The sequence below is a fragment of the Caenorhabditis briggsae genome, assembly GCF_000004555.2.
Source record: "Caenorhabditis briggsae complete genome, chrIV, whole genome shotgun sequence".
Lineage (NCBI taxonomy): Eukaryota > Metazoa > Nematoda > Chromadorea > Rhabditida > Rhabditidae > Caenorhabditis > Caenorhabditis briggsae.
In genome coordinates this window covers 4,302,816-4,326,294 of record NC_013487.2, presented here as the reverse complement: position 1 = coordinate 4,326,294, position 23,479 = coordinate 4,302,816, and the positions used below count along the sequence as shown (strand labels likewise).

The window sequence follows — 23,479 nt, the reverse complement described above, 5'->3', positions numbered from 1 at the left end:
CATTATATTTTTCATGTCCCCCCACCTTTAAAAATGCTTCTCGAGTAGTAGAACTTGTCGAGGCGAGTATTGAAGGTGCGGCGCCGCTACCGACTGAGCCACACGGGCAAAGGAGAAGCGGGCGCTCGGTGGAAAACATAACGGTGAGGACGACAGCTGTACGCAGAGTGACATTAAGCTTTGTACACCGTTATGGTAGAATGCATACCCAAACTCCAAAAATCCTCCGAAAAATCTCCTGTCCCCCCTTTAGAAACCTGCATTCTGCTTCAAGCCTTCAAAAAATAGTCGAACTAGTCACTATACACCGTTACATTAAAAAACATACAGTAACTCCAAAAAACAACTACAAAAATCCAGTCTTTACTCCTTTAAAACAAATTAAACTAGTCTGAAACAAAACTTCTTGAAGTTTAAGTTTTACTCAAAGCTCCAGTAATCATCAGCTATGAAAAAAAAATGTTTCAAATTGATGTTATTTTGACCAAGCTGTTACTAGATGTTGGTTGCTGATTTAAAAAAAATCTCCCCGAAAAAACCAACCTAAATAGCTCATCACTTCATTCTGTTCCATAGTGGAGAGCATCGAGAAGACCGTGCAAAAGTCTGACGTGGCTCCCGGTGTGCAGCATTCTGCCGACACCTGAAACACTATTTAATAGGTTCTAGAAGGTCCTAAATTTCTATGACAAACCTTGAAACTAGCTGCCACAAGGAGTAATAACCCCACTTGGTAGAGTAGAGTCATGATAAAGTGAGGATTTCGGCTTCAGGAACCTCTATTTATAATATTTTTTAATTGGCCCAACCCAAAAAAAGTACCGTATCCAATTTTGAACCCATATGATGAATAAGACAAGATGATGATGATGATGATATTTACAATATTCATAATTTAATTTGAGGGAGAAATTTCTTCTGAAGGGGGTGTATTGTCTACATGGCATCTGGGTCCTTGAGACACTTTGGCGAGGGTCTTAATTAGATTATGACCCTTCTTCCGACATTGCTCAATATGACGACTTTCTTGGAAAAATCCAAAAGAGAAATCGGGGAAGGGAATCTAAAAAAAGTCTGGTTGGGGGTTTTTCAAAATAAATATTTTTCAGAGTCTGTATTTACGACTTGGCCTTCAAGCCCGATGGATCGGAACTGATTTTGGCTGCTGATAATAAAGTGTATCTTTTCGATGTAGCTGAAGGAGGACAGATGCAAACTTTGAAAGGTAAGGGATAATATTCTGGATGCAGAAATCGGAGCTATAGATCCCAGAGCGCAAACTAAAAAGTTTAAAATTCTTTCTTGATTTTGGTCTGTTGGTTTTTGTGATTAGAATGTTGGAACGAATATGACCGCTTTAATGATTCGAACTTTGGAATTAGAAAATATTGACAAATGTGTGTAGTTTAAATTAGGAATAAATTTTTATGAGGTTGCTGAAACATTGAATCCGGGAAATTCCTATTTTGTACTAAACTGTTATAAATTAGAAAACTGAAACTCTACATTTGTCTAGTATATTCGGAAAATTCCAGGCAATTTCAGCAAGTCTGGACCATCTTTTCAGATCTTCAAAGACGATTATCTCCTACTGAACAATAAAAAAAAGATTTTTTAGGTCGGGCACTATTGGTTTTATCAATTGCAGCACTATTTTCTTTCAAAGTTTGTTAGTTTATGAAACATTAAAAATGAATACTTTTTTTCGAATATTCACAGTTTCAAGCTTTTCGGAAGAGCTTCGGAATATGTCATATGTCGATGTGAACTCTATGTGAGATAACCTGAATAACTGTTTCACAATATCCACGGACAAATGTATTCTAAGATCGTGTTAATACGTGCCGATGAAAACAGCTCAACTAAAAACTTTCCAGGCCACAAAGACCTTGTCTACACAGTTGCTTGGTCTCATGATGGTGAGCTGTTCGCTTCTGGAGGAGCCGATAAATTGGTGATTCTGTGGAATGAAAAGCATGAGGGAACACTGAGATACAGGTTGGTAGAATGTAAAAAGAATTATTACTATAAAATTGAAAATTATGGATAAAAGGAGAATTTGAAGCAATAAGATTTTTAAACTGATTTTTACCACTTTTTCGAAGATGGTTAAGTTAATTAGCAAACAATATTCGGATCCATTTGCAGCGACAGCAAGCTCAGTAAATATAAATATCCAAATTGATCAATTACGACGAGTCTGAATCGGTCAATTTTTAGCAGACATATCCCTTAAAAATTTTTAACAAAAGATTTCCAGTCACACCGATATCATCCAATGCATGGTGTTCAATCCATGTAACCAGATCCTATTGACTTGCGCCTTGAACGAATTCGGATTATGGTCCACAACCAATAAGAATGTGATAAAACAACGGAGCAATGCGAGGTGTTGTAGTTGTGCATGGAATACAGATGGAACGGTTTATGCAATTGGTCATGGAGATGGAACGATAACTTTGAGGAAGGGCACGAGTGTGGTAAGCTTCCGCAACTGACTATTTCCCAACTAGGCGTTTAAGAACCACCTATTTTAGGACGTTAGTAAACTGTTAGGGTTTTCAAACGACTGTTTGCGAAATGGACAGCTGCAAAATGTCCGACAAAAACTACATACTACCGTGTTAGTTGATTGAAAATCAATTTCTTCAAAATTCTGGCGATATAAATACATCGAATTGATCATTTCGATGTAGGATAAATTTACATGAATGTTATGAAACAGTGATAGGAAGTCACTACTGCAATTTTAGTAGATTTTATTATGAGGTCTTTAGAAACGGCAAGGAGTCAAATAACCGACGAAAAATTTGTTCAAAGCATGATGATGTGGCCAGAATAAGACATTTTGATATAGAGACATGATCTGAATGTTCTGAAAGAGTGAACCCTGATACAAGTGAAATCTGATAGAAATTCGATAATGAATGAAAAACAAGAAACAAGTTTTTTTTTCAAAAATTCGCTATTGCCTTTTAGTTCTCACAACTCAAAATTTTCAGACCGAAGACCCATCTGTCATTATCCAACGGGACCATAACGAACCCGTTTGGGGTATCTCATTCTCTTCAAACCGTCAATTTGCTCCACGTGATTCACAAGGAAATGTGACATCGGTTGATGAGATAATGGCTGTAATTGACTGGAACAAAACACTCTCTTTCTACACTTTGGAAGGAGAGTTGAAGGATTCGAAACAGTTGGATTATGAACCCCATTGTATGAGTTATTGTTTGAATGGAGAGTATTTGTTGGTTGGAGGATCCAATAAGAAGTTGACCATTTACACAAGAACTGGTAAGTTTGAAGTAAAAAAAAACCAATTGTTTCTCACAAATACAGTATTACTTGATATTTTGAGAGACAGTATAACTTTTTTATTTGAAACATAATTCATTCTCATGAAATAATTCATTAAATTAGGTCCTTAAAGCTTTTTTCCGTATGGACTGAACATTTGAATTTGAATGCCTACTGTGTTCCAACAATATGCTTCTTCCACATTTGAACTTTGAACCTAGAAACTACTGTTTTTGATAAGTACGAAAATCCAAGCTCTGCATTCTGCATTAATCACAGAGTAACCAAACCCGAACTATATTAATTTTGCTTCCAGGAGTCCCCCTTGGCATAGTCTGCCAAATGGACCACTGGATCTGGTCGGCTTGCGTCCGTCCAAACACCAATGTAATCTCTATTGGATGTGTGGATGGAACGGTTTCATGCTACAGTATGGTGTTTTCAACGGTTCATTGTGTGGATCATGCGAGATATGCAATGAGGTAAGTTTTGACATGCTTAGGTTTTAAAAAGCAACTTATTGTTTCAAAAACAAAATTTCGTCTACAATCTAATCCAAGATACCAGTTTGATATCTTATTCCTTTTGATAGCTTATTCCTTTCCAGAAAATCAATGACCGACGTATATGTTCAAAACCTGGAATTCCGAACGAGTTGTCAGATTCGATGTTCCGATCTTGTCAAGAAAATGTCGCTTTATGACACAAAGCTAGCGATTCAACTATCTGACAAAATTCAAATTTATAAACAAACGTCTGGATTAACAAGAACGGATCGGAGGAAATATCTGAAGTACACACTACAGGATACGATAAGGAAGGATTTGAATTCGTCATTGATGGTTGGTTAAGGAGAAAGTAGAAATTGGTCGAAGTTACAGTTTAGACTGACGAAAGATTTACACAGTTTTTACTAGAGACCAATGGTGGATCGAAATGAAATACAGAACTCGAGACTTTCTCAAGTGGTTGAAACAGAAAATGACTAATCATGTTTCAGGTTGTTACACATGGTCATTTGGTAGTTTGTAATGATGAGAAATTGGAATGTTATGATTTCAAGGGAATTCGCAAACGGACGTGGAATATGAAATCGATTGTCAGGTATTTGAGAGTGAGTTTTTTGTTTGTTTTCAAAGTTTGCTGTTTCAACATTTCAGTAATTTGGAGTCGAGTATCACATAATTAGTGTAGCGTTCGATTGCGAAGAAATTATAGTTATAATTAGTTTACACGTAAACCAAAATGCGTAGATATCCAAGATTAGTCAACTGACAAAATATTCATCACTAAATCAAAAATATTTATCAGTAGACAGGAACGAAAATAAAAATTGAATTTTTTTTTTGAAAAAGTTTTTATTAATCTGGTAAAACAGTGAAAGTTTAGAAGAGACAATTGAAAAATTCAAAGGCCCAAAAATGGAATCTAGGTCATGACTTAAAATTCTGATTTTAGGTAATGACGTAAAATTTGAAATTCAGGCTGAAAGTCGAAATTTATTTTATGACCTAGAAATTGAAATCTAAGTCATGACCTCAAAATTGAAATCTAGGCGATGAGCATGAAATTAAAGTCTAGGTCACGGCCTGAAAATTAGAATTTTAGCCAACACCTACAGTACCGCCCAAAAGTATATCAACTTTTGGTTTTTCGACTGTAACATTCTTCAAAATAGAGGTGAAGAGCCAAACTTTTCTGTAAAATGTAGCAATTAACCCGAGAAAAATAATGCAGAAACATTTCAAACCCGAAAACAGAGAAAACAAATTTAGCAACAAAATTTGTTTTTTGGAAAATTTTTGATTTTTGGACGATTTTTTTCAAAATTCTGGAAAAAATAGAAAACGATTATGTGTTTGGAATTTAAAATTTCAACATGATTTAAGAGACATTTGCCAACTTTTGAGCAAACAATAGCTCATTAAAACACAATTCTGTATATGATATGGTCGTTCGAAGTGTCAACTAGAGATTTCCGGCTTCTGGACAATTTCTACTATCGTTCCACAACTTAAAGTGGTCAATATTTGGAACTTTTATGTTTTTAATGTTTTTCAAGTCTTATTCTATAATACATCATCAATTTTCACTCGAAAAAGTACCTCTTTCAGCTCCGAGCACTGGTTTTTAGAATTGTGAGGCAAGCTAAAACAAGCATAATGTTAACCTTAAGTCATTCTGGTGAGATCGGTTGAGGGAAATCCGTGTTTTTTCTTATAGATATCAATACTACCGTTTTGTTAGAACCTATAAAACATGATTCTCGCTTACGAGATGCTCATTCTCAGTTTTGCGATCTGTTTTGGAGCGGGGTTCAAGTTATAAAATTCCTGTGTTAGGTTAGATTGATCATTTGGTCTCGAAAGTTATGGAATCTTGTGTTAATCGTCCTGAAATAGTTACAACAATTTTTTCTTACAAATACATCGTTAAAACAAATTAATGGAACACTCAGAAACTGAAACTGAAGCAGTAGTCTGTTTGATCAGTATTTTACTCAATGAAATGTATTTTTAGATGTTTTCTCGCATTTCAACAGGCAACATTATGCTTTAACATTATGCTTGTTTTAGCTTGCCTCACAATTCTAAAAACCAGTGCTCGGAGCTGAAAGAGGCACTTTTTCGAGTGAAAATTGATGATGTATTATAGAATAAGACTTGAAAAACATTAAAAACATAAAACGTTCCAAATATTGACCACTTTAAGTTGTGGAACGATAGTAGAAACTGTCCAGAAGCCGGAAATCTCTAGTTGACACTTCGAACGACCATATCATATACAGAGTTGTGATTTTATGAGCTATTATCTGCTCAAAAGTTGGCAAATGTCTCTTAAATCATGTTGAAACTTTATATTCCAAACAGATAATCGTTTTCATTTTTTTCCAGAAATTTGAAAAAAATCGTCCAAAAATCAAAAATTTTCCAAAAAGCGAATTTTGTTGCTAAATTTGTTTTCTCTGTTTTCGGGTTTGAAATGTTTCAGCATTATTTTTCTAGGGTTATTTGCTACATTTTACAGAAAAGTTTGACTCTTCACCTCTATTTTGAAGAAAGTTACAGTCGAAAAACCAAAAGTTTATATACTTTTGGGCGGTACTGTAAACATTGAAAATCAGGCTAAGACCTGAAAACTGAAGTTTAATCTGATTTCACTTGAAAATTGCTGTTTCTCCAAGTAGTCATACTTTTCATCAGAATTCATTCATGCTTCGTTTTCGTTTACTTCCGTAACAATAAAATTCTTCCAGGTTCTCGGCGGTCCCGCTCACCGTGAAACACTTGTCCTTGGAACATCAGATGGGGGTGTCTATAAAATTTTCATTGACAACGACTATCCGATTCTTCTGGACACTCGAAAAACGGCCATCAAATGTATAGATATCAATGCAAACCGGACAGTTTTAGCCTCAATAGAAGACACTTTAGTGTGTAAATGGTCAGATATCAATACAGGAGAGACACTGCTCCAAGAGCCCGGATGTCACAGTGTTGTATTTAATACACTGAATGAGAACCTGTTTGCTTTCACTACAAATAACACACTTCATGTTCGAACCCTCACTTCACCTGGACACATTTCTCGAGGAGTTGGATACGTGTTGGGATTTGTGAAGAATCGAACGTTTTGTCTGGTACAATACAGTTTGCAACCGTTGGAAGTGCCTTATACTTTACAATTGTATCAGTATATTGAGAAAAATAATTTCAAGTGAGTATGACAGTGATATTGGTGACGCATCAGAGCAAAGTTCTTTGGAATGTAAAAATACAATATTTCTGAAACGGAAAATGATTAAATTCGATTTTTTTTGTGAAAATTGACTAATTTGTCCATAAGAAAGAAGTGGTTCCCCAACTCCTCAAGCTTGCCTAAATTTACCTTATTTCATTCAAGAAGTATCAACAAATTTTCAACTGTCAAAATATTCTAGACATTGTGATAATTTGTTAGTTGACAATTCTTTGAAAATTTTAGCGGAAAACGAGATAAATTGGATTCAACCCGTCGAGCACTCAAATTAAAGGTTTTAAGATACATTTTATTTTTCAGAGAAGCCATCCGCGTAGCTTGTCTCGGTGTCGTGAAGAATGACTGGGTGTATATGGCTGAGAAGGCGTTGAATGCTCTAGAACTGAAAGCTGCTCACACTTGCTACAGAAAACTTCGAGATAAGAAAATGATGATGATGGTTCATGAGTTAATGGCTAGTTTTTTGAAGTCAAGTATTATGAATCCCTGTTAAAAAAAACCTTCCAGAAACTTCAAAAACAAGGAGAACCAGAAGTGATCATTCGTGCCATGATATGCGCGTATCGAAAGAAATTCCGAGATGCTTCGTCGATTTACAAACAGAATGGATATGAGAACAAGGCGATGGAGCTGTTCACTGATATGCGAATGTTTGATGATGTGCAGGTGGGTTAGAAGAAATAGAGTTGTCATACTAAAGTTTGAAAAGAAGCAGGGAATTTGAGAAGTTTATGAAACTGAAAATAAAATTTTCAAATTTTAATAACCCGATAATTTATAACTTTTTCACTGTTTCTGAACATTTTCAAAGCGAGTAGATTACATCATTCACATTGAACTAATGAGGAAGCAAAATAAATTTCCAGGAAGTAATGACAACAGCATCTGGAGAAACTAAAAAGATGTTGATGAGAAAAAGAGCAAGTTGGGCGCGAGACGCGAATCAGCCGAAAATTGCAGCAGAAATGCTCATTTCGTCTGGAGATTTGGATAAGGCAACAGTGCTGATTATTGATAATGATTGGTTGGAATTGTGAGTTTTCAAGAAGTCCTTGGTTAAGTTTGCAAAACTTTTGGATCCTAGTTTTGAATGGAAAATATTGTTAAACATGTATTAAAAGGGCCCTCTCATGGAAGGGCCCTCCGGAGGTAGCTAGGAACTGAACTTCTAATACAGGTTTTACGGTATTCTGGTACAAAAAATCGGAATGGTTGAAAAGAAAATCAGGTGGCCATGACCGGAAGTCTCACAACGACAACTACAGTAACCTGAAATTATTTGACTGAAAATTGAGAAAATGAAGGCTGAAAATACAACTAAAAGCTACGGTCAAAGTAAAAAAAATTACAAACCCCCTCATTCATTATAACCTGAAACTGATAAACTTTTTTATTCTCACAAAAAATCAATTTCGAATTTCCAGAGCCATTGAAATCTCGCACAAAATCGACAAAAGCGATTTGGAGACGATGAAAAAGTTGTCGTCGTATTTTATCAGAAAACACGAATTCGGGCTTGCTTCGAGAATATTCCAGACTATAAATGATATGAAATCCATTGTCGATATGCATGTCAACGCTGGACACTGGACTGATGTGAGTTTTTTGGAGGAACTTTCTGGAACGAGCATGTTTAGAATTGGATAAATACAAGTAGTGGATGATTAACATCCATTTGTTATTCCCAGATGTAACATAAACCTAAGGAAACAGAAAAAATATGACAACTGTAAATGCTCTAGCAAACGTCACCATATACTAGCACTTTGAGCACAATTATCTCAATTTCTGTGAGAGCTATCAAAAATCTGCCAACTGTAAAACTGTTGGTGATATTTTGATAAGCATTTTATCAATTGACAGATATCTCGTCGGAAACGGAGATAATTGAGCCCAAAGAACAAGCGCTAATATAGAACATTCACCTCGTACTGAAAATGATCCATCAAAACTGTCGAGCCTCTTCTTAAACTTATTATACTTTTGAAACATAAATACTTTTCAGGCGTTTGCAATTGCGGACCGTCATCCGAAATACGTGGAAGATGTGTACCTACCGTATGCCAGATTCTTAGCAGAAAGGGATCGTTTTGAAGAAGCACAAAAAGCATTTCATCGAGCTGGAAAAGAAGAAGAAGCCATGCATGTACTGGAACAACTTACGACGAACGCGGTTAATGAGAATAGATTTGCTGATGCGGGGTTAGTTAAATTACAGTCATTTTTCTGGAACATTTCTAAAAATAAGTTCTTCCTGCGCTTTGAAATTCAGGCACAAAACTGTAAGACTCGGAAGTTCAGCTTGAAGCTTTCGTTTCGTGATCATTGCTAACTGTTAGCTTTCGCTCTACTTATGTATTAGCGACTTATGTATTAGCAATTAACGTTAGAGCACATTTACATAAAGTTTTGAAAAAATTGTCTTGTAAACTTTATTTGATTACTGTAGCTGAGAAGTTTGTCTATTTTTGGAAGACTTAAAGCAGCAATAATTTGTTGAAGTGTTCATACTGTATCGATGTATTCATAAGATCTAGATTTTCCATGATTCACAGTTTATAATCCACTTTTCCAGAACAAAATGTTAAACAAATGAAATAATAAGTGTTTCACTAGTAAATGACTTTCAGAAAATTGGTGGTTTTTTCCTGTTCCACCTAACTGCTACCCGTTTTATTATGCCAATTAATTCGATGCCCCTCATTCAATGACAGCGTTATTTAGATTCTACTACTGGCTGCTGAGTCAACAATATTTGGATCGAAGTCAATCTGAAGAGAATTTGACACTTCTGAATAAAGCAAAAGAAGCAGCACAGTTTGCCGAAGCATATTACGCTTATCATCCAGTTTTCATGTTTTGTGTGAGTTGAAACTCCCGAGAAATCTAATACAGTCAATTTGATATACTTTCGATTTATCAGAAAAACTGTAAAAAGGTTTAAATTTTCCAGAGTCAACCATTCTCTTTCGAGCAAAACGAGAACATCCTCAATATGGCCAGATTTTTGACCTTCACCCCGTACATTGAGAATATTTCTAAAGTGTGAGTCCCTGCTATTAATAGGTTGGCTAAAAAATAAGTTCTTTTCCAGATTCGTCTATTATACAATTGCAAAACTTGCCAATGAAATGGGCGCCTATAAATCTGCAAGAACAGCACTGGATCATTTAACTCGGTTGAGAGTTCGACCGAATTTCGAATTGGATGGACAAATTGAGACAATGACTTTGAATATTAGAGCGAAACCGTTTACAGATGTCGAGAATATGCAGCCAATGTGTTATAGGTAAGGTCATTTTCTACTTTCAGTCAATTTTTCTCGTTTCCTGTGAAAAATATCAAAAAGTACTTAACTAGCAAAATGTTTGTCATAACATGAAAAGTATTTTCTTAGTTGATCACTTTTTGATATATCTTTTGAAGTTGACCAATAGGGAACACTCCTAATTTAGGTTTTACGGCAATACACACTTGCAAAGTTTCGATTCCAAGCCGAAGGACAATCATTAAGCGAATTACTTTAAGAAAAAAAAACGTAAAGGTCTTGAAACAGTTTTTAAAAGCGTTTTTTTCTAAATGTTTGTCGGTTTTACCTTGTAGGAATTTAGCAAAAAAATAATTTGGAGTGCCATGATTTTGGACAACGCGGTCACAAAGCCGGCTGCCGACCATTGCCTACATAATCGTTTTTATCCTCTAAACTTTTTGCTTTTTACTGTCTCAGCCTCTACAAAAATAAAACTTTAGTTTTGTTGAATCAACACTATTAGTTTTTTCGTACTCTGAAAGTATACCATTCTAATTGGAAACCTGCGAATAAATACAATCATAAGCATTAGAATCTTAAAAAATCATGTTTCAATGAAGTCATAAATTCTAGAAGTTTCTCAGTTCATCGATGAAAATGCAGTGTACTTTTCATTTCCAGATGCGGCCTAAACAACCCGTTTCTTGGTGGACTGACTTGTATCCATTGCGAAACTCCATTCATTTTCTCATTCGTCTCATTTGACGTCCTCCCTTTAATTGAATTCAAAATTGAACAAGATATCACTTTCGAGGAAGCAAAAGAGCTTATCGAGAGTGAGCCTCCACTAACAGACGACGATTTCAATCCATTGAGGTCAATGAAAAAGGGTCAAAAAGAAATTATACTGAATCGGGATTCATTGGCAAGACTTGAACGAGGTCATGTCATTATTCAAACTTTTCCACCTCCACTTGCCCCAAAATTCCTTTTCAATGTGATGCCAAGTATCACGATTGCGCAGTGTAAAGGGTGTAATAAGGTAATTAAATATTCAGTAGAGCGCGTTTGCAATAAACATTTTCAAGGTATTCGACCTGGATGATTTCGAAATGGCTTGCCTCCGAAAGGGACACTGCCCGTTCTGTCGAACATCTTATGATAGAAACGAAGCATTTTTCGTGGAAGATGAAGAAGAGGAGGAGAACAACTCGAGTGTCCCAAGTTTTGGACAGTTCTCTAGATTTTCATGAACTTTTTAATAAATATATTTATTTGGTGATATTTAAAAAAAGATTTAAAAAATGGGGGATTTGTGGTTAACGAAAGAATGCGTTGAAACAACTACCCGCCAGATCCGCGTACTTCTCATATTGCGGTGGAATTTTGAACGGGATGGTTCTTTTGATATCCTTCGCCATAGTCATCAAATCTTGAAATGTTTCTTCCTTTTCCGTATTGTTCATATCCGACTTGAAAACATCGAGAATGGGTTGCAATGTTCCAGATTCCAATATTTCAGTTATCTGTTGATAGTCAGCAGGTCCCAATTTCGATAGATCATTAGCAGTGTTGAGCAGACCAAGCATTTTGTGTATTGTATTCTTAACATTTTGTAACGCTTTTTTTTCTTGAGAAGATTCGGCTGTTTCGATCTTATTATCGAGTTTCGATAGAGCATCTTCAAAAATTCTCATTCTTCCAAATGCACCACCCAATCGTAGGAAAAGCTTTGAGACCAAATCGACATTTTTGTCAATGGCCGTATTAGAATCAATTTTCAAAGAATTTGTCATTAATAGGATACAAAGTTCAGTAATTTGCTGTCCAACTTCTAAAAACCTCGCAGCTGTTCTTCCTTTTTGACTCAAACCTTCAGTTTTTTCTTTAACTTGATGCAAAGAAAGAGCCACAACCGATAGCGCATTCGAAATCGATGTATTATTTTCCAATCCTTTTACATCCTTAACCAAGACCGTTGAATGTCCCATGTGCAAGTTGTTGTCGAGGACACAATTTGCACAGAACGCAGAATTTTTGAGTCGAAGGATTTTGGTTTCTAATAGTTCTCCGTTTGTTTCAGTTGTCATTTTGATGTCTCCATTTTCCGATTTCGAAAGCAGATTTGATTCCAATGAGCAACTGACACAAAGACGCAGTTTGTCACAATGGTTGGTGCATTCACAGCACGGACCTTTTGATAGCGACTGAAAAATGTTTTTTTGTTTAAGATAAATTTACTGTGAGCGTCATAAGTATAGTACCCCCCCCCCCTCAGAAAATGGGTTTTTAGACTTCTTGTATCAGATAGGAAAATTTTGTTTACACCATTTGAACAAACGTCGAAGAAAATTTAGATGTGGAAATTTTCGTTTCCATCGGTTGCGTTTGGTCTGATCTATGACCGAAACATCGGAAATGCAAAAATAAAGCGTGTTTTGGGGTTTTGACCTCGTAATCATCAAATCTCGTTATAAAAACTGGGTTTTGTGCTGGATAACCTATTCTCAGAACATTTTATAGTTTTGTGGAAACATGAAGCGTCTGACTTGGTGGATCATGGATAAATCAGCGTTTCAATCATCAAAGCTTCCACGGCCGCCCGGATGGCTGAAAGTAGTGATTCCAAACTGGAAGGCTGCCTTAATTACATTTTTTCCATGTGTTTATTATTATGAGAACATTTTGGACCCATCTCTGCTACTCACAATGTCTCAATCGAAACCTTGTTCCGAACTCCACCTCGGCAGTCATCACACCTATCAGCTTCAGACGCCGCGAAAATCTTTCTAGGGCATTCAAGACTTCAGGAACACTCTGCAAGATCTTCTCAAGTTCTCCAAATTTTCTTTGGCGCTTGTTCAAATGGTGTAAACAAATTTTTCCTATCTGATACCAAGAAGTCTGGAAACCCATTTATTGAGGGGCGCGCTATTCTTATGACGCGCACTGTATTAATTGTTGATGAAACATATCGTAACTACCAGAGATGCCTTGAATTTCTAGGCGATATCGAGTGCTTGTTTAACGTTTTCTATAAAACATTTCTTGACCATCAAAGTGTATGATATCTTCTTTTTTTAGGGATTGGAAGTTTATTTTTCGGAGATGAATGTCAAATCAGAATTTCTCACCTCAGGATCTGATATTCCTTCTGCAATCACTTTCAATGACATATTCTCTTTCAATCGATCCAATAGTTCCATAGCTTGATAATTGATATTTTTGGTTGCATAAGAATCAGGTTTACCGCAAGTTGGACAAGTTGAAGACTTTTTCTGATCAAAACATGGTTCGCAAATCGAATGGCTACACAAGGCGCCGGAGCAAATTTTCCGGGTTGTGCTGTCTGAAAGTTTTTCAATTTTGAAGAACTTCTGTCAATTTTGAAACCACTCACCATAGATTTCTTCACATTTCAGACAAACTGCAGAGCTGAGACTGGGCATTTTTTGGGTAGTTGTTATAACTGGAAAATTTCCTATTTATAGCGGAAAAAAGAGTTACTGAATTTTTTGATAAAAAAATTGATAAGGAAATGTCATGAAAAATTTCGAATTGTTTGCGACATAAATATGTAATGAATTAAGAAAATGCAGAGCTGAGACTTGGCATTTTTTGGGCTAGTTGTTGTAACTGGAAAAAGACAGGTTCATAGTGGAAAAAGGAATTGCTGATAAAAGCAAACTGATAAGAAAATGTCATGACACATTTCGAATTGTTTGACATTCAAATATGTAATAAATTGAGAATGAGGAAGAGAATCGATTCTCCATCCTCACTCTTATTTCCCATCTGCTGATTTTCTTCTCTGACACTCTCCAATCTCTTTCTGTTGAATCTTCCCTGATGAAATGTGAAGTAAGTTGTCTGCAGTTCAATTTGAAACAGCTTAACGCTTTTCAGAAGGCTAATAATTATTTATCAAAACTGATAGAATCCTAATGGGATGCTCAAAAGGGAAAAGTATATAACTGGATCGTTGGTTAATTTCCTTATGAAGAAAGCATAGACCAACCACCATTTAATTTGAGTTGAAAAATTTCTTCAAGCTAAAAAACGAAAAAACTCAATATCAGGTTGAAATAACAAAGGAATGTTTTTTTTCAAACATATTTTTCAGTGGATTTTGACAATTTTCAGCGTGGGTCTGCAGGAGCTGGACATCAAGCTAGAACTGAAGCTGGAAGTTAGGAGCATTTCATGACGGGGGAACTGGATCAGGAACAAAATGAAATGCTGTTGGAGGATCTAGAAACGAGCGTGGTCGTCTAAGAAATCTGCTGTACGAAGCATTTTTTGTGGAAGATGAAGAGAACAACTCGAGTATCCCAATTTTTGGACAGTTTTTCAGATTTTCATGAATTTTAATAAATGGATTTATTCTGCGATAATTTAAAAATAATTCAAAAAATGGGGGATTTGTGGTTAACGAAAGAAGGCGTTGAAGCAGCTTCCCGCCAGATCTGCATATTTCTCATACTGTGGTGGTATTTTGAATGGGATGGTCCGTTTGATGTCTTTCGCTATAGTCATAGATTTGAAGTTCATCTTCTTCTGTCATATTGTTCATATCCGGTTTGAAAACATCGAGTTGTAATGTTCCAGATTCCAAAATTTCAGTTATTCGTTGATAATCATCGGGCCCCAACTTTGGTAGATCATTTGCAGTGTTGAACAGATTAAAAAGTTTGTGTAATAGATCCAGCGTTATTTTATCTCCGGAAGTTTCGACTAATTCGATACTATCATCGAGTTCCGATAGAAAGTCTTCGAAAATTCTCATTTTTCCCTATGTACCATACACTCGTAGTGAGGGCTTTAATATCAAATGGACATTTTTGTCAATGGCCGCATTGGAATTAATTTTCAGAACATTTCCCATTGATATGATAACAAGTTCAGAAATTTGCTGTGCAACTTCTATAAACCTTATAGGTGCTCTTTCCTCTTGATTCAAATATTCAGTTTTTTCCTTGATTTGATGCAAAGAAAGAGCCAAAACAGATAGTGCATTTGAAATTGTTGTGTTGTTTGCCAATCCTTTTACATCCATCAGCAATACAGTTGAATGTCCCTTGTGCTTGTCGAGGACACAATCCGCACAAAATGCGGTACTTTTTAGACGCAGAATTTTGGTCTCCAATAACTCTCCGTTTGTTTCAGTTGTCATTTTGATGTCTCCATTTTCCGATTTTGAAAGAAGATTTGATTCCAAAGAGCAGCTCACACAAAGGCGTAATAATTTCTCACCTCAGGATTTGATATTCCTTCTGCAATCACTTTCAATGACATATCCTCTTTTAATCGATCCAATAGTTCCATAGCTTGATAATTGATATTTTTGGTTGCATACGAATCCGGTTTAGCACAAGTTGGAGACTCGGCATTTTTCGGGTACTGTTTTAGTTGTTGTAACTGGAATTTGTCATGTTTATAGCGGAAAAAAAAAAATTACTGATAGAAATCAACTGATAAGGAAATGTCATGAAAAATTTCGAATTGTTTGCGACATAAATATGTAATGAATTAAGAATGAGGAAGAGAATCGATTCTTCATCCTGTATTAATTGTTGATAAAACGTATCGTAACTACCAGAGATGCCTTGAATTTCTAGGCGATATCGAGTGCTTGTTTAACGTGTCTGTAAAACATTTCTTGACCATCAAAATGTATGATCTTTTCTTTTTTTTAGGACCTGGAAATTTATTTTTCGGAGATGAATGTCAAAGCAGCATTACTCACTTCAGGATCTGATTTTACTGCCGCAATCACTTTCAGAGACATATCCTCTTTTAATCGATCCAATAGTTCCATAGCTTGATAATTGATATTTTTGGTTGCATAAGAATCCGGTTTAGCACAAGTTGGACAAGTTGAAGACGTTTTCTGATCAAAACATGGTTCGCAAATCGAATGGCTACACAAGGCGCTGGAGCAAATTTTCCGGGTTGTGCTGTCTGGGAGTTTCGAAAAACTTGTAATTTTCAGTCATTTTTCCAACCACTCACCATAGATTTCTTCGCATTTCAGACAAACTGCAGAGCCGAGACTCGGCATTTTTCGGGCACTGTAGAATCGATTAATCCCAAGTTTTGGACAGTTTTCCAGATTTTCATGAATTTTATTATAATAAATGGATTTACTCTGTGATAGTTTAAAAAAGATTCAAAAAATAGAGGATTTGTGGTTAACGAAAGAAGGCGTTGAAGAAGCTTCCTGCCAGATCTGCATATTTCTTATACTGAGGTGGAATTTTGAATGGGGTGGTTTATCTTAATATCCTTCGCCATAGTCATCAATTCTTGAAGTTTTTCTTCCTTATCGCTCGGCTTCAACATCAAAACATCGAAAACGGGTTGAAACGTTCCAGATTCTAACATACCAACTATATTCTGATAGTCAATTGGTCTAAACTTTGATAGATCCTTTGCAGTAGTCGAATCTCTTGTAATAGCTGCTTCTTTTTTTGTAACGCCATTTTTTCTTCAGAAGTTTCGGCTGTTTCAATTCTATTATCGAGGTCGGATAGACCGTCTTCAAAAAATTTCATTTCTCCTAATGTACCATACAGTCGAAGCAAGAGCTTCAAGACTAAATCCGAGTTTTTTTCGAAAATTGTATTGGGATCATTCAGAAAGTTTGCTAGTGATGTGATAGTAAGTTCAGTAAATTGATGCCCAAACTCCAAAAGCCTTATATCCGACTTTTTTACACTGAACTTTTCTGTTTTTTCCTTGATTTGATTCAATGAAAGAGCCACAACAGATAATGCGTTTGAAATCGTTGATTACAGAACTTTTAAGTCGAAGGATTTTGGTTTCTAATAGTTCTCCGTTTGTTTCAGTTGTCATTTTGATGTCTCCATTTTCCAATTTCACGAGTAGATTTGATTCCAAAGAGCAGCTGTCACAAAGACGTAGTTTGTTACAATAGTTGTTGCATTTACAGCACGGCCCTCTCGATAGTGACTGAAAGATTATTTTTGTCAGAGATAAATGTATTTACGGTTTCTAAAGCTTAATATACCGTAAAAACTCTATTAAATAGCCATGGCAATCTATATTGTTCGGGGGTGGTCTGGGGTGGCACTGTATTAGGGGGTGGCATTCAATTAGAGGCTGGCACTTCATTGTTCGGAGCCAATTTCTACTGAAACTCATCACAAAAGGACTCGATTTTTAACTTTTTCATAAAATGACTTTCGAGGTTTTCTGGTTTTTTCTACTCATTTTTTTAGACTTTCGGAGTCTGATATTATCCTGAAACATTTTTGACAAATACATACGGTACCTCTTTTAAGCTTGAAAAAACTAGAAAACCAGAAAATGTTTTATTTGTGTTATTCTTCAACTTTTACCACAGTGACATCAAATCCACAGTGGCATTATATTAGGGGCTGGCACTCTATTGTTCGGAGGTGCTCTAGGATGGCACTATATTAGAGGCTGGCATTCAATGAGGGGTGGCTATCTAATAGAGTTTTTACAGTAACCAAAAAAGATGTTTTGAATTTCTAGGCGATATCGAGTGTTTGTTTAACGTTTTCTATAAAACATTTATTGACCATCAAAATATATGATCTTTTCTTATTTCCCTTCTGCAATTTCTAGGCCACTAACTATTTAGTAAGCTTTTTTCGCATTTCAGACAAACTGCAGAGCTGAGACTTGGCATTTTTTGGGCTAGTTGTTGTAACTGGAAAAAGACCGGTTTATAGTGGGAAAAGGAATTGCTGATAAAAGCAAACTGATAAGAAAATGTCATGACACATTTCGAATCGTTTGTCATTCAAATATGTAATAAATTGAGAATGAGGAAGAGAATATATTCTCCATCCTTGCTCTTATTTCCCATCTGCTGATTTTTTCTTTGGCGCTCTCTTATCTCTGTTCTCGATTCTTTCCATTTTCTTCACATTCCCTTGCTCCTTCCCTCTCTGCTCTTCATTTTTTGTCCTGTCAAAATGTCTACGCTAAGCAATGCATTCTGTGTGAAATGTCATGAGATGTATAGTAAGTTGTTATTCTTTCAAATTCTATCCAATCTCTTCCTTCAGATCTTGAAACCCGTAAGATGTGTGTTGGAAAGTGTAGTCATTCAATATGTGAACCTTGTTTCGATCGAAAACTTTCTGGAACTTGTCCAATTTGTGAGATAGCTGATGCTTTTGAGGATAAGATCATCAACTGGGAAGCTCATAAATCGATTTCCGCATTTATAGAGTCAATGTCTTTAGTGTCAGCGTTTGATACGAGTTTTTTTTCAAAGGTTTGTGAGTTTCTTTTCTACGTAATGTTGAGCAAAACGCGATTTTTTTGAGATTTAGAACTAGTTCTTTAAGATTTCCTCAAATGCGAAACTCATTTTTGAACAATTTTCAGAGTTAGGCTCTTGTTGCTTGTTTTGGATATAAAAAAATTGATTTCAAAAATCTGATTTTGAAGAAGAAACCGTTGTGATTCAGTTCTGAGACGTTAGATTTCAGACGTTTTCGAACTGCCCAGTGGATGGAAAACGAGGTTTTTTAGTCTGAAGCTATTATTTCCAAAATAAAATTCAGTCAATGAAGTACTGAAAATTAGCGAACAAATTAAATTATTACTTCAGTAAACAAACAACCCTTGTTGAGCCAACGCCCATCCGACAGTACGTCCACCGTACCAGTCTGCGGTTTCGAAACCTGATTTTTACCACACTATAAAAATTTTTTCGAAAGACAAGTATCGAAAGAGCAAAAATTTCGGGGTCATTAGATTACAAACCAATTTTGGGGTACAAAATCCGACTCTAGTTTAGATGTCCCAAAAAAATTTGAAGGTCCCAAAAAAAAAGTCTGAAAAAAATTAGAGGTTCTAAAAAATTTTAGAGGTCCCGAATGAAAATAGATGTCCGAAATTTGAAAAAATCGCTGCTGTTGGATTAATGTACCAGCATTGAAACTTTGTGAGAAATTGAAGTTTTGGAGCCTTATAGAAGAATGTGTTTATGATACACTGCTGGACATAATTATAAGTTCACTTTGAATTTCGAGTTTTCTCGAAAACTGTGAATATAGTCTGAACAGCATATGAACGCAATAAATACTATTTTGAAATGTCAATTAATTAATACCATTCGATACCACTATCGTTGATTTTGGAAATTTCGAAAAAAAAACGAAAAAATGACCCGAAAAAAAGGGACATAATTATAAGTTCACTTGAAACAATCGAGCATAACTCGGGATATAGGTTTTGCACTGTGAGGACACTGCAAATTTTAACAAATATAACTCAGTATAGTCCTATTAGCATGATAAACTTGGATGTAACTATACTCATAATTATGCCTCATCCGTTTTTGGCCAGCTTATACTGAAAATGAAGTTTTTCGTTGATAAATGTTCTGAAAATTACAAGGACTCTAACTTTTTGAGTTTTTTAGTATTATTCTTAAATGCATTCCTCATTTAACTGTTGAAAACATTATGGTTTTTTAACCAACCGAAACAAAAACCTGCATTTCGATTCATTTTGGTCGCTATGTTCCAAGTGGTACTGTACCTTGCTCAGTAGAAACTTGACTGAGCTAATTAACATATAAGAAAGATACACTCGTGTTTTTGTAGTTGACGTCTCTTTTCGGAACATTCATTCCGAAGAGATATGAAGTACCTTCTGAGGTTAGAAACGTAGATTATTGACTGATTTTTTTTTACTTGGAGTGGACCTATCAAAATGAATCTTTTGCATATTTTATTTGCAATTTTTCCAATATGTTCAGAAACTTTAAAGTAGGTGAAACGGTTTCTAAACAAAAATTGTGAGCTCGGAAATAGGTCATATTTTTCAAAAAATTGCAGTTTTCCAAGGTTTATTGTTTGTCTATGCCGGAATGCTTGAGAAATATCCCTAGTTTATATGGAAACTCAAGAACCGGCAAGTGTGATTATAAAAAGAAATTTCAGATTACGTGACTCCTTCCTCACAAAACAACTCCTAAAACATGCCCACCCATAACCCAATTTTTTCTTTGAAATTTATGTGGTCCGAAAATTGGCGTGATTCTATGAACACAGATACAGTTTTCCATTGTTTTATGTATGTTCCTAAATGAACACAAGCGTATCTTCCTTTCATGCTAATCAGCTGAGTCAAATGTCTACTGAGCAAGGTACAGTATCACTCGGAAGATAGCGACCAAAATGAATCGAAATGCAGGTTTTTGTTTCGGTTGGTTAAAAAACCATAATGTTTTCAACAGTTAAATGAGGAATGCATTTAAGAATAATATTAAAAAACTCAAAAAGTTAGAGTCCTTGTAATTTTCAGAACATTTATCAACGAAAAACTTCATTTTCAGTATAAGCTGGCCAAAAACGGATGAGGCATAATTATGAGTATAGTTACAACCAAGTTTATTATGCTAATAGGACTATACTGAGTTATATTTGTTAAAATTTGCAGTGTCCTCACAGTGCAAAACCTATATCCCGAGTTATGCTCGATTGTTTCAAGTGAACTTATAATTATGTCCCTTTTTTCGGGTCATTTTTTCGATTTTTTCGAATTTTCCAAAATCAAGAAACGATAGTGGTATCGAATGGTATTAATTAATTGAAATTTCAAAATAGTATTTATTGCGTTCATATGCTGTTCAGACTATATTCACAGTTTTCGAGAAAACTCGAAATTCAAAGTGAACTTATAATTATGTCCAGCAGTGTATACAGTGGCGAGAAGTGGTGAGGAGAATTTTTTCTAGCATTCATAACTTTGTTCAAAATAGCTCAATTGACTTGAAATTTTGCATGAGAATAGCTGTAAAATCCAAAAACATAAAAATCGGTTTTTTGAAAATTTCTCATTTTCTGAATTTTCAGAGCAGTTTCAGATGTAACAGTGGTTTGTGAATCCAAAAACAAATACCTTTTTCAGAATTTTTTCCGGGTATTGATTTTAGATGTAAAATGATTCTTAGTGTCCAAATATACACCAAAAAAGATTTGAAGAGGTATGGAAGCCGGGCTCTCGAGTTATGATGCGAGCACGAAAGGTATGTGTCGGCATTTTTTATGCTCACAATTTCACAAGTGATGTGTTTTGAGTTGTTTATCAATTTTTTGTTGATATTTTTCAATTGTAGAAAAAATTCATTTTTTCACCCTAGGGAAAATCTCTAAAATCGACCAAATTGAGAAAAAAAAAAGTTATACAATTGAAAAACTTTTTGTTATAAAACTGATGAACAACTCAAAACACATCATTTGTCAAATTTTGAGCATCAAAAGTACATTTTCAGCTGAGTAAAAATGCCGACGCATACCTTTTCCGGGCCGGGCCGGGCCGGGCTTTTTCCGGAATTTCGGAGGCCCGGCCTTTCACGGAGGCCCGTCATTTCACTAGTTTCGAAATTTTCAAAAAACACATAAGGGTGATTTTTTTCGACCAAAAAATTTTTTTTCGAGTTTTTCTATCTTTTTTGATCAGACAGACAAACAATCCGAAATACGAAAAAAAAATGGAAAAAATTATATTGAGTGCTCAAAATTTGGCTCAAAAATACAGAATTTTTGACACCGGCCCTTCCGGGCCGGGCCCGGGCCTTGAAAATTTCCTCAGGCCCAGCCCGGCGCGGCCCGGGCTTCGGCGGGCCGGCATGGAGTTTTACAAGTATGGAAAAAGGTATTTTTTTCGATTCACGGACCACTGTTACATCTGAAACTGCTCTGAAAATTCTGAAAGTGAGAAATTTTCAAAAAACCGATTTTTATGTTTTTGGATTTTACAACTATTCTCATGCAAAATTTCAAGTCAATTGAGCTATTTCGAAAAAGAGTTATGAATACTCGAAAAATTCTCCTCACCACTTCTCGCCACTGTATGTGATACTTTTAGCATACTTCATTTTTAACAGGGTTAGGCGTGTATATTTTCTGGAAATTACCCAAGCCTGAGAGGCTTACGTTGAGAGAGATCATCCAGTTGTGGTACATTATTCCAACATCTGTGCATTTTCAAAACATCGACTCTCTTTTTTTTCAGACCTCAGTTTTATATCGGGACCTCTATTTTATTACAGGACCTCTGACTTTTTCGGAGCTATAAACTTTTTGGAACCTCGAAACTAGAAAACAGTCTAAAATCCTCAGTTCGGGTGCACAAAGTGGCTGAACAATTCGTTGTAACCTCCAAATTTTATGCCCTCCCACTTGCATTTCATGGCCCCACCCCCTTTAAAAGAGCTAACGTTGAATTTAAACATTTGCTCTTTGCAGAATTTCGGAAGTGGACCATGCTCGGAGTGTAGACATCACAGTAATAAACTCCGTGTTTGTGCTGACTGTACATCAGATCGGGACTTTTAACGAGATCATCAGATGGGACTTTGGAATTGTCCAGTGAAACTGAAGACGATTCTGTTGAGACCCAAATCCTCCGTGTCAGAAGTATCGCTGTGTGTTCGGACTGTGCTCTAGATGGATCAAGGCACAAGGGACATGAACTGATATTTGTATCAAAGATCAAAAAGTTTGAAGAAGCTTTTAGAATGTTGGAATTTCTATCGACAGCTGCGTTTTTTCTCAAAAATTTGGTAAATGAAGGAACTGGATTTAAAGAAATGGAATGGGATGTAAAAAGTTACTCATTGTTCAAAGAATGGACCCAATTCGCAGAACATTTGCTTAATATGGCAGAGAGCATGAATACAATGGATGAACATCTAGAGGATACTGTTTCACTTTCCAAAAACCTTTTCCTATGTTTGGAACCGATTCTGACCCCTATTGGGTATTATGTCAAGCAAGATATGGAAAAATCCATCAAACTTATGCAGGAAGCAGAAGAATTAGAAGAGAAAGAAAATTGGCGAAAAATTAGTGAGAAGTTAGAAAGCTTACACATATTCTTTTCGACTCGGGAAACACGCTCCGACTTGAAATCTGCAATAATTGGTCTTGTCGATGTTTTTCAATCTGGTTCAATCAGAAGAGATTTAAATGTAGATTTTCGTCAGCTTGTGAAGACGGTGAAGGATGTGCGACGAACTTTCAAACTACCACAACAGTATGAGGGATATGCTAATGTTGCTGAAAGTGTTCTTCAGTTTTTCTGGGGAGATACGACGAAGTAGCTGATGAAGGAACTTAATACAAACTGCCTTTTTTTCAGCATTTTTCCGAAGTA

At 35.7% G+C, this 23,479-nt stretch overlaps 5 protein-coding genes across 5 annotated transcripts in view; 2 read left to right on the top strand and 3 right to left on the bottom strand.

Annotated features, from left to right (window-relative positions):
* The window catches only part of Cbr-flp-1, a gene marked incomplete at both ends in the record, with an annotated part of 4,482 nt that extends 3,734 nt beyond the window's left edge, over positions 1-748 (bottom strand). Inside the window, 2 exons of the mRNA XM_045235200.1 lie at positions 544-643; positions 695-748. Of these exons, the coding sequence (XP_045097357.1) occupies positions 544-643; positions 695-748 (154 nt within the window). The remainder of the gene's footprint in view (positions 1-543; positions 644-694) is intronic.
* A 267-nt stretch (positions 749-1,015) lies between these two features.
* Cbr-daf-10 lies at positions 1,016-11,562 on the top strand (the record flags this gene model as incomplete). The annotated part of the gene is made up of 18 exons (XM_045235199.1): positions 1,016-1,110; positions 1,993-1,998; positions 2,261-2,480; positions 3,003-3,297; positions 3,617-3,782; positions 3,908-4,142; positions 4,301-4,414; positions 6,557-7,017; positions 7,360-7,513; positions 7,567-7,725; positions 7,926-8,092; positions 8,484-8,655; positions 9,065-9,276; positions 9,784-9,922; positions 10,013-10,104; positions 10,154-10,348; positions 10,991-11,351; positions 11,398-11,562. 18 exons carry the CDS (start codon positions 1,016-1,018, stop codon positions 11,560-11,562), a joined length of 3,408 nt encoding a protein of 1,135 aa, XP_045097356.1.
* Positions 11,563-11,628: 66 nt separating this feature from the next.
* Positions 11,629-13,758, bottom strand: CBG21784 (the record flags this gene model as incomplete). Its single annotated transcript, XM_002632969.1, has 3 exons — positions 11,629-12,516; positions 13,444-13,658; positions 13,710-13,758. 3 exons carry the CDS (start codon positions 13,756-13,758, stop codon positions 11,629-11,631), a joined length of 1,152 nt encoding a protein of 383 aa, XP_002633015.1.
* A 979-nt stretch (positions 13,759-14,737) lies between these two features.
* On the bottom strand, positions 14,738-16,370 carry CBG21785 (the record flags this gene model as incomplete). Its single annotated transcript, XM_045235197.1, has 5 exons — positions 14,738-14,866; positions 14,898-15,101; positions 15,563-15,727; positions 16,056-16,270; positions 16,322-16,370. 5 exons carry the CDS (start codon positions 16,368-16,370, stop codon positions 14,738-14,740), a joined length of 762 nt encoding a protein of 253 aa, XP_045097355.1.
* Positions 16,371-18,276: 1,906 nt separating this feature from the next.
* On the top strand, positions 18,277-23,426 carry CBG26284 (the record flags this gene model as incomplete). Its single annotated transcript, XM_045235196.1, has 3 exons — positions 18,277-18,325; positions 18,370-18,550; positions 22,694-23,426. The coding sequence occupies 3 exons, from the start codon at positions 18,277-18,279 to the stop codon at positions 23,424-23,426; spliced, it is 963 nt and encodes a 320-aa protein (XP_045100470.1).
* Between the last annotated feature and the right edge of the window lie 53 nt (positions 23,427-23,479).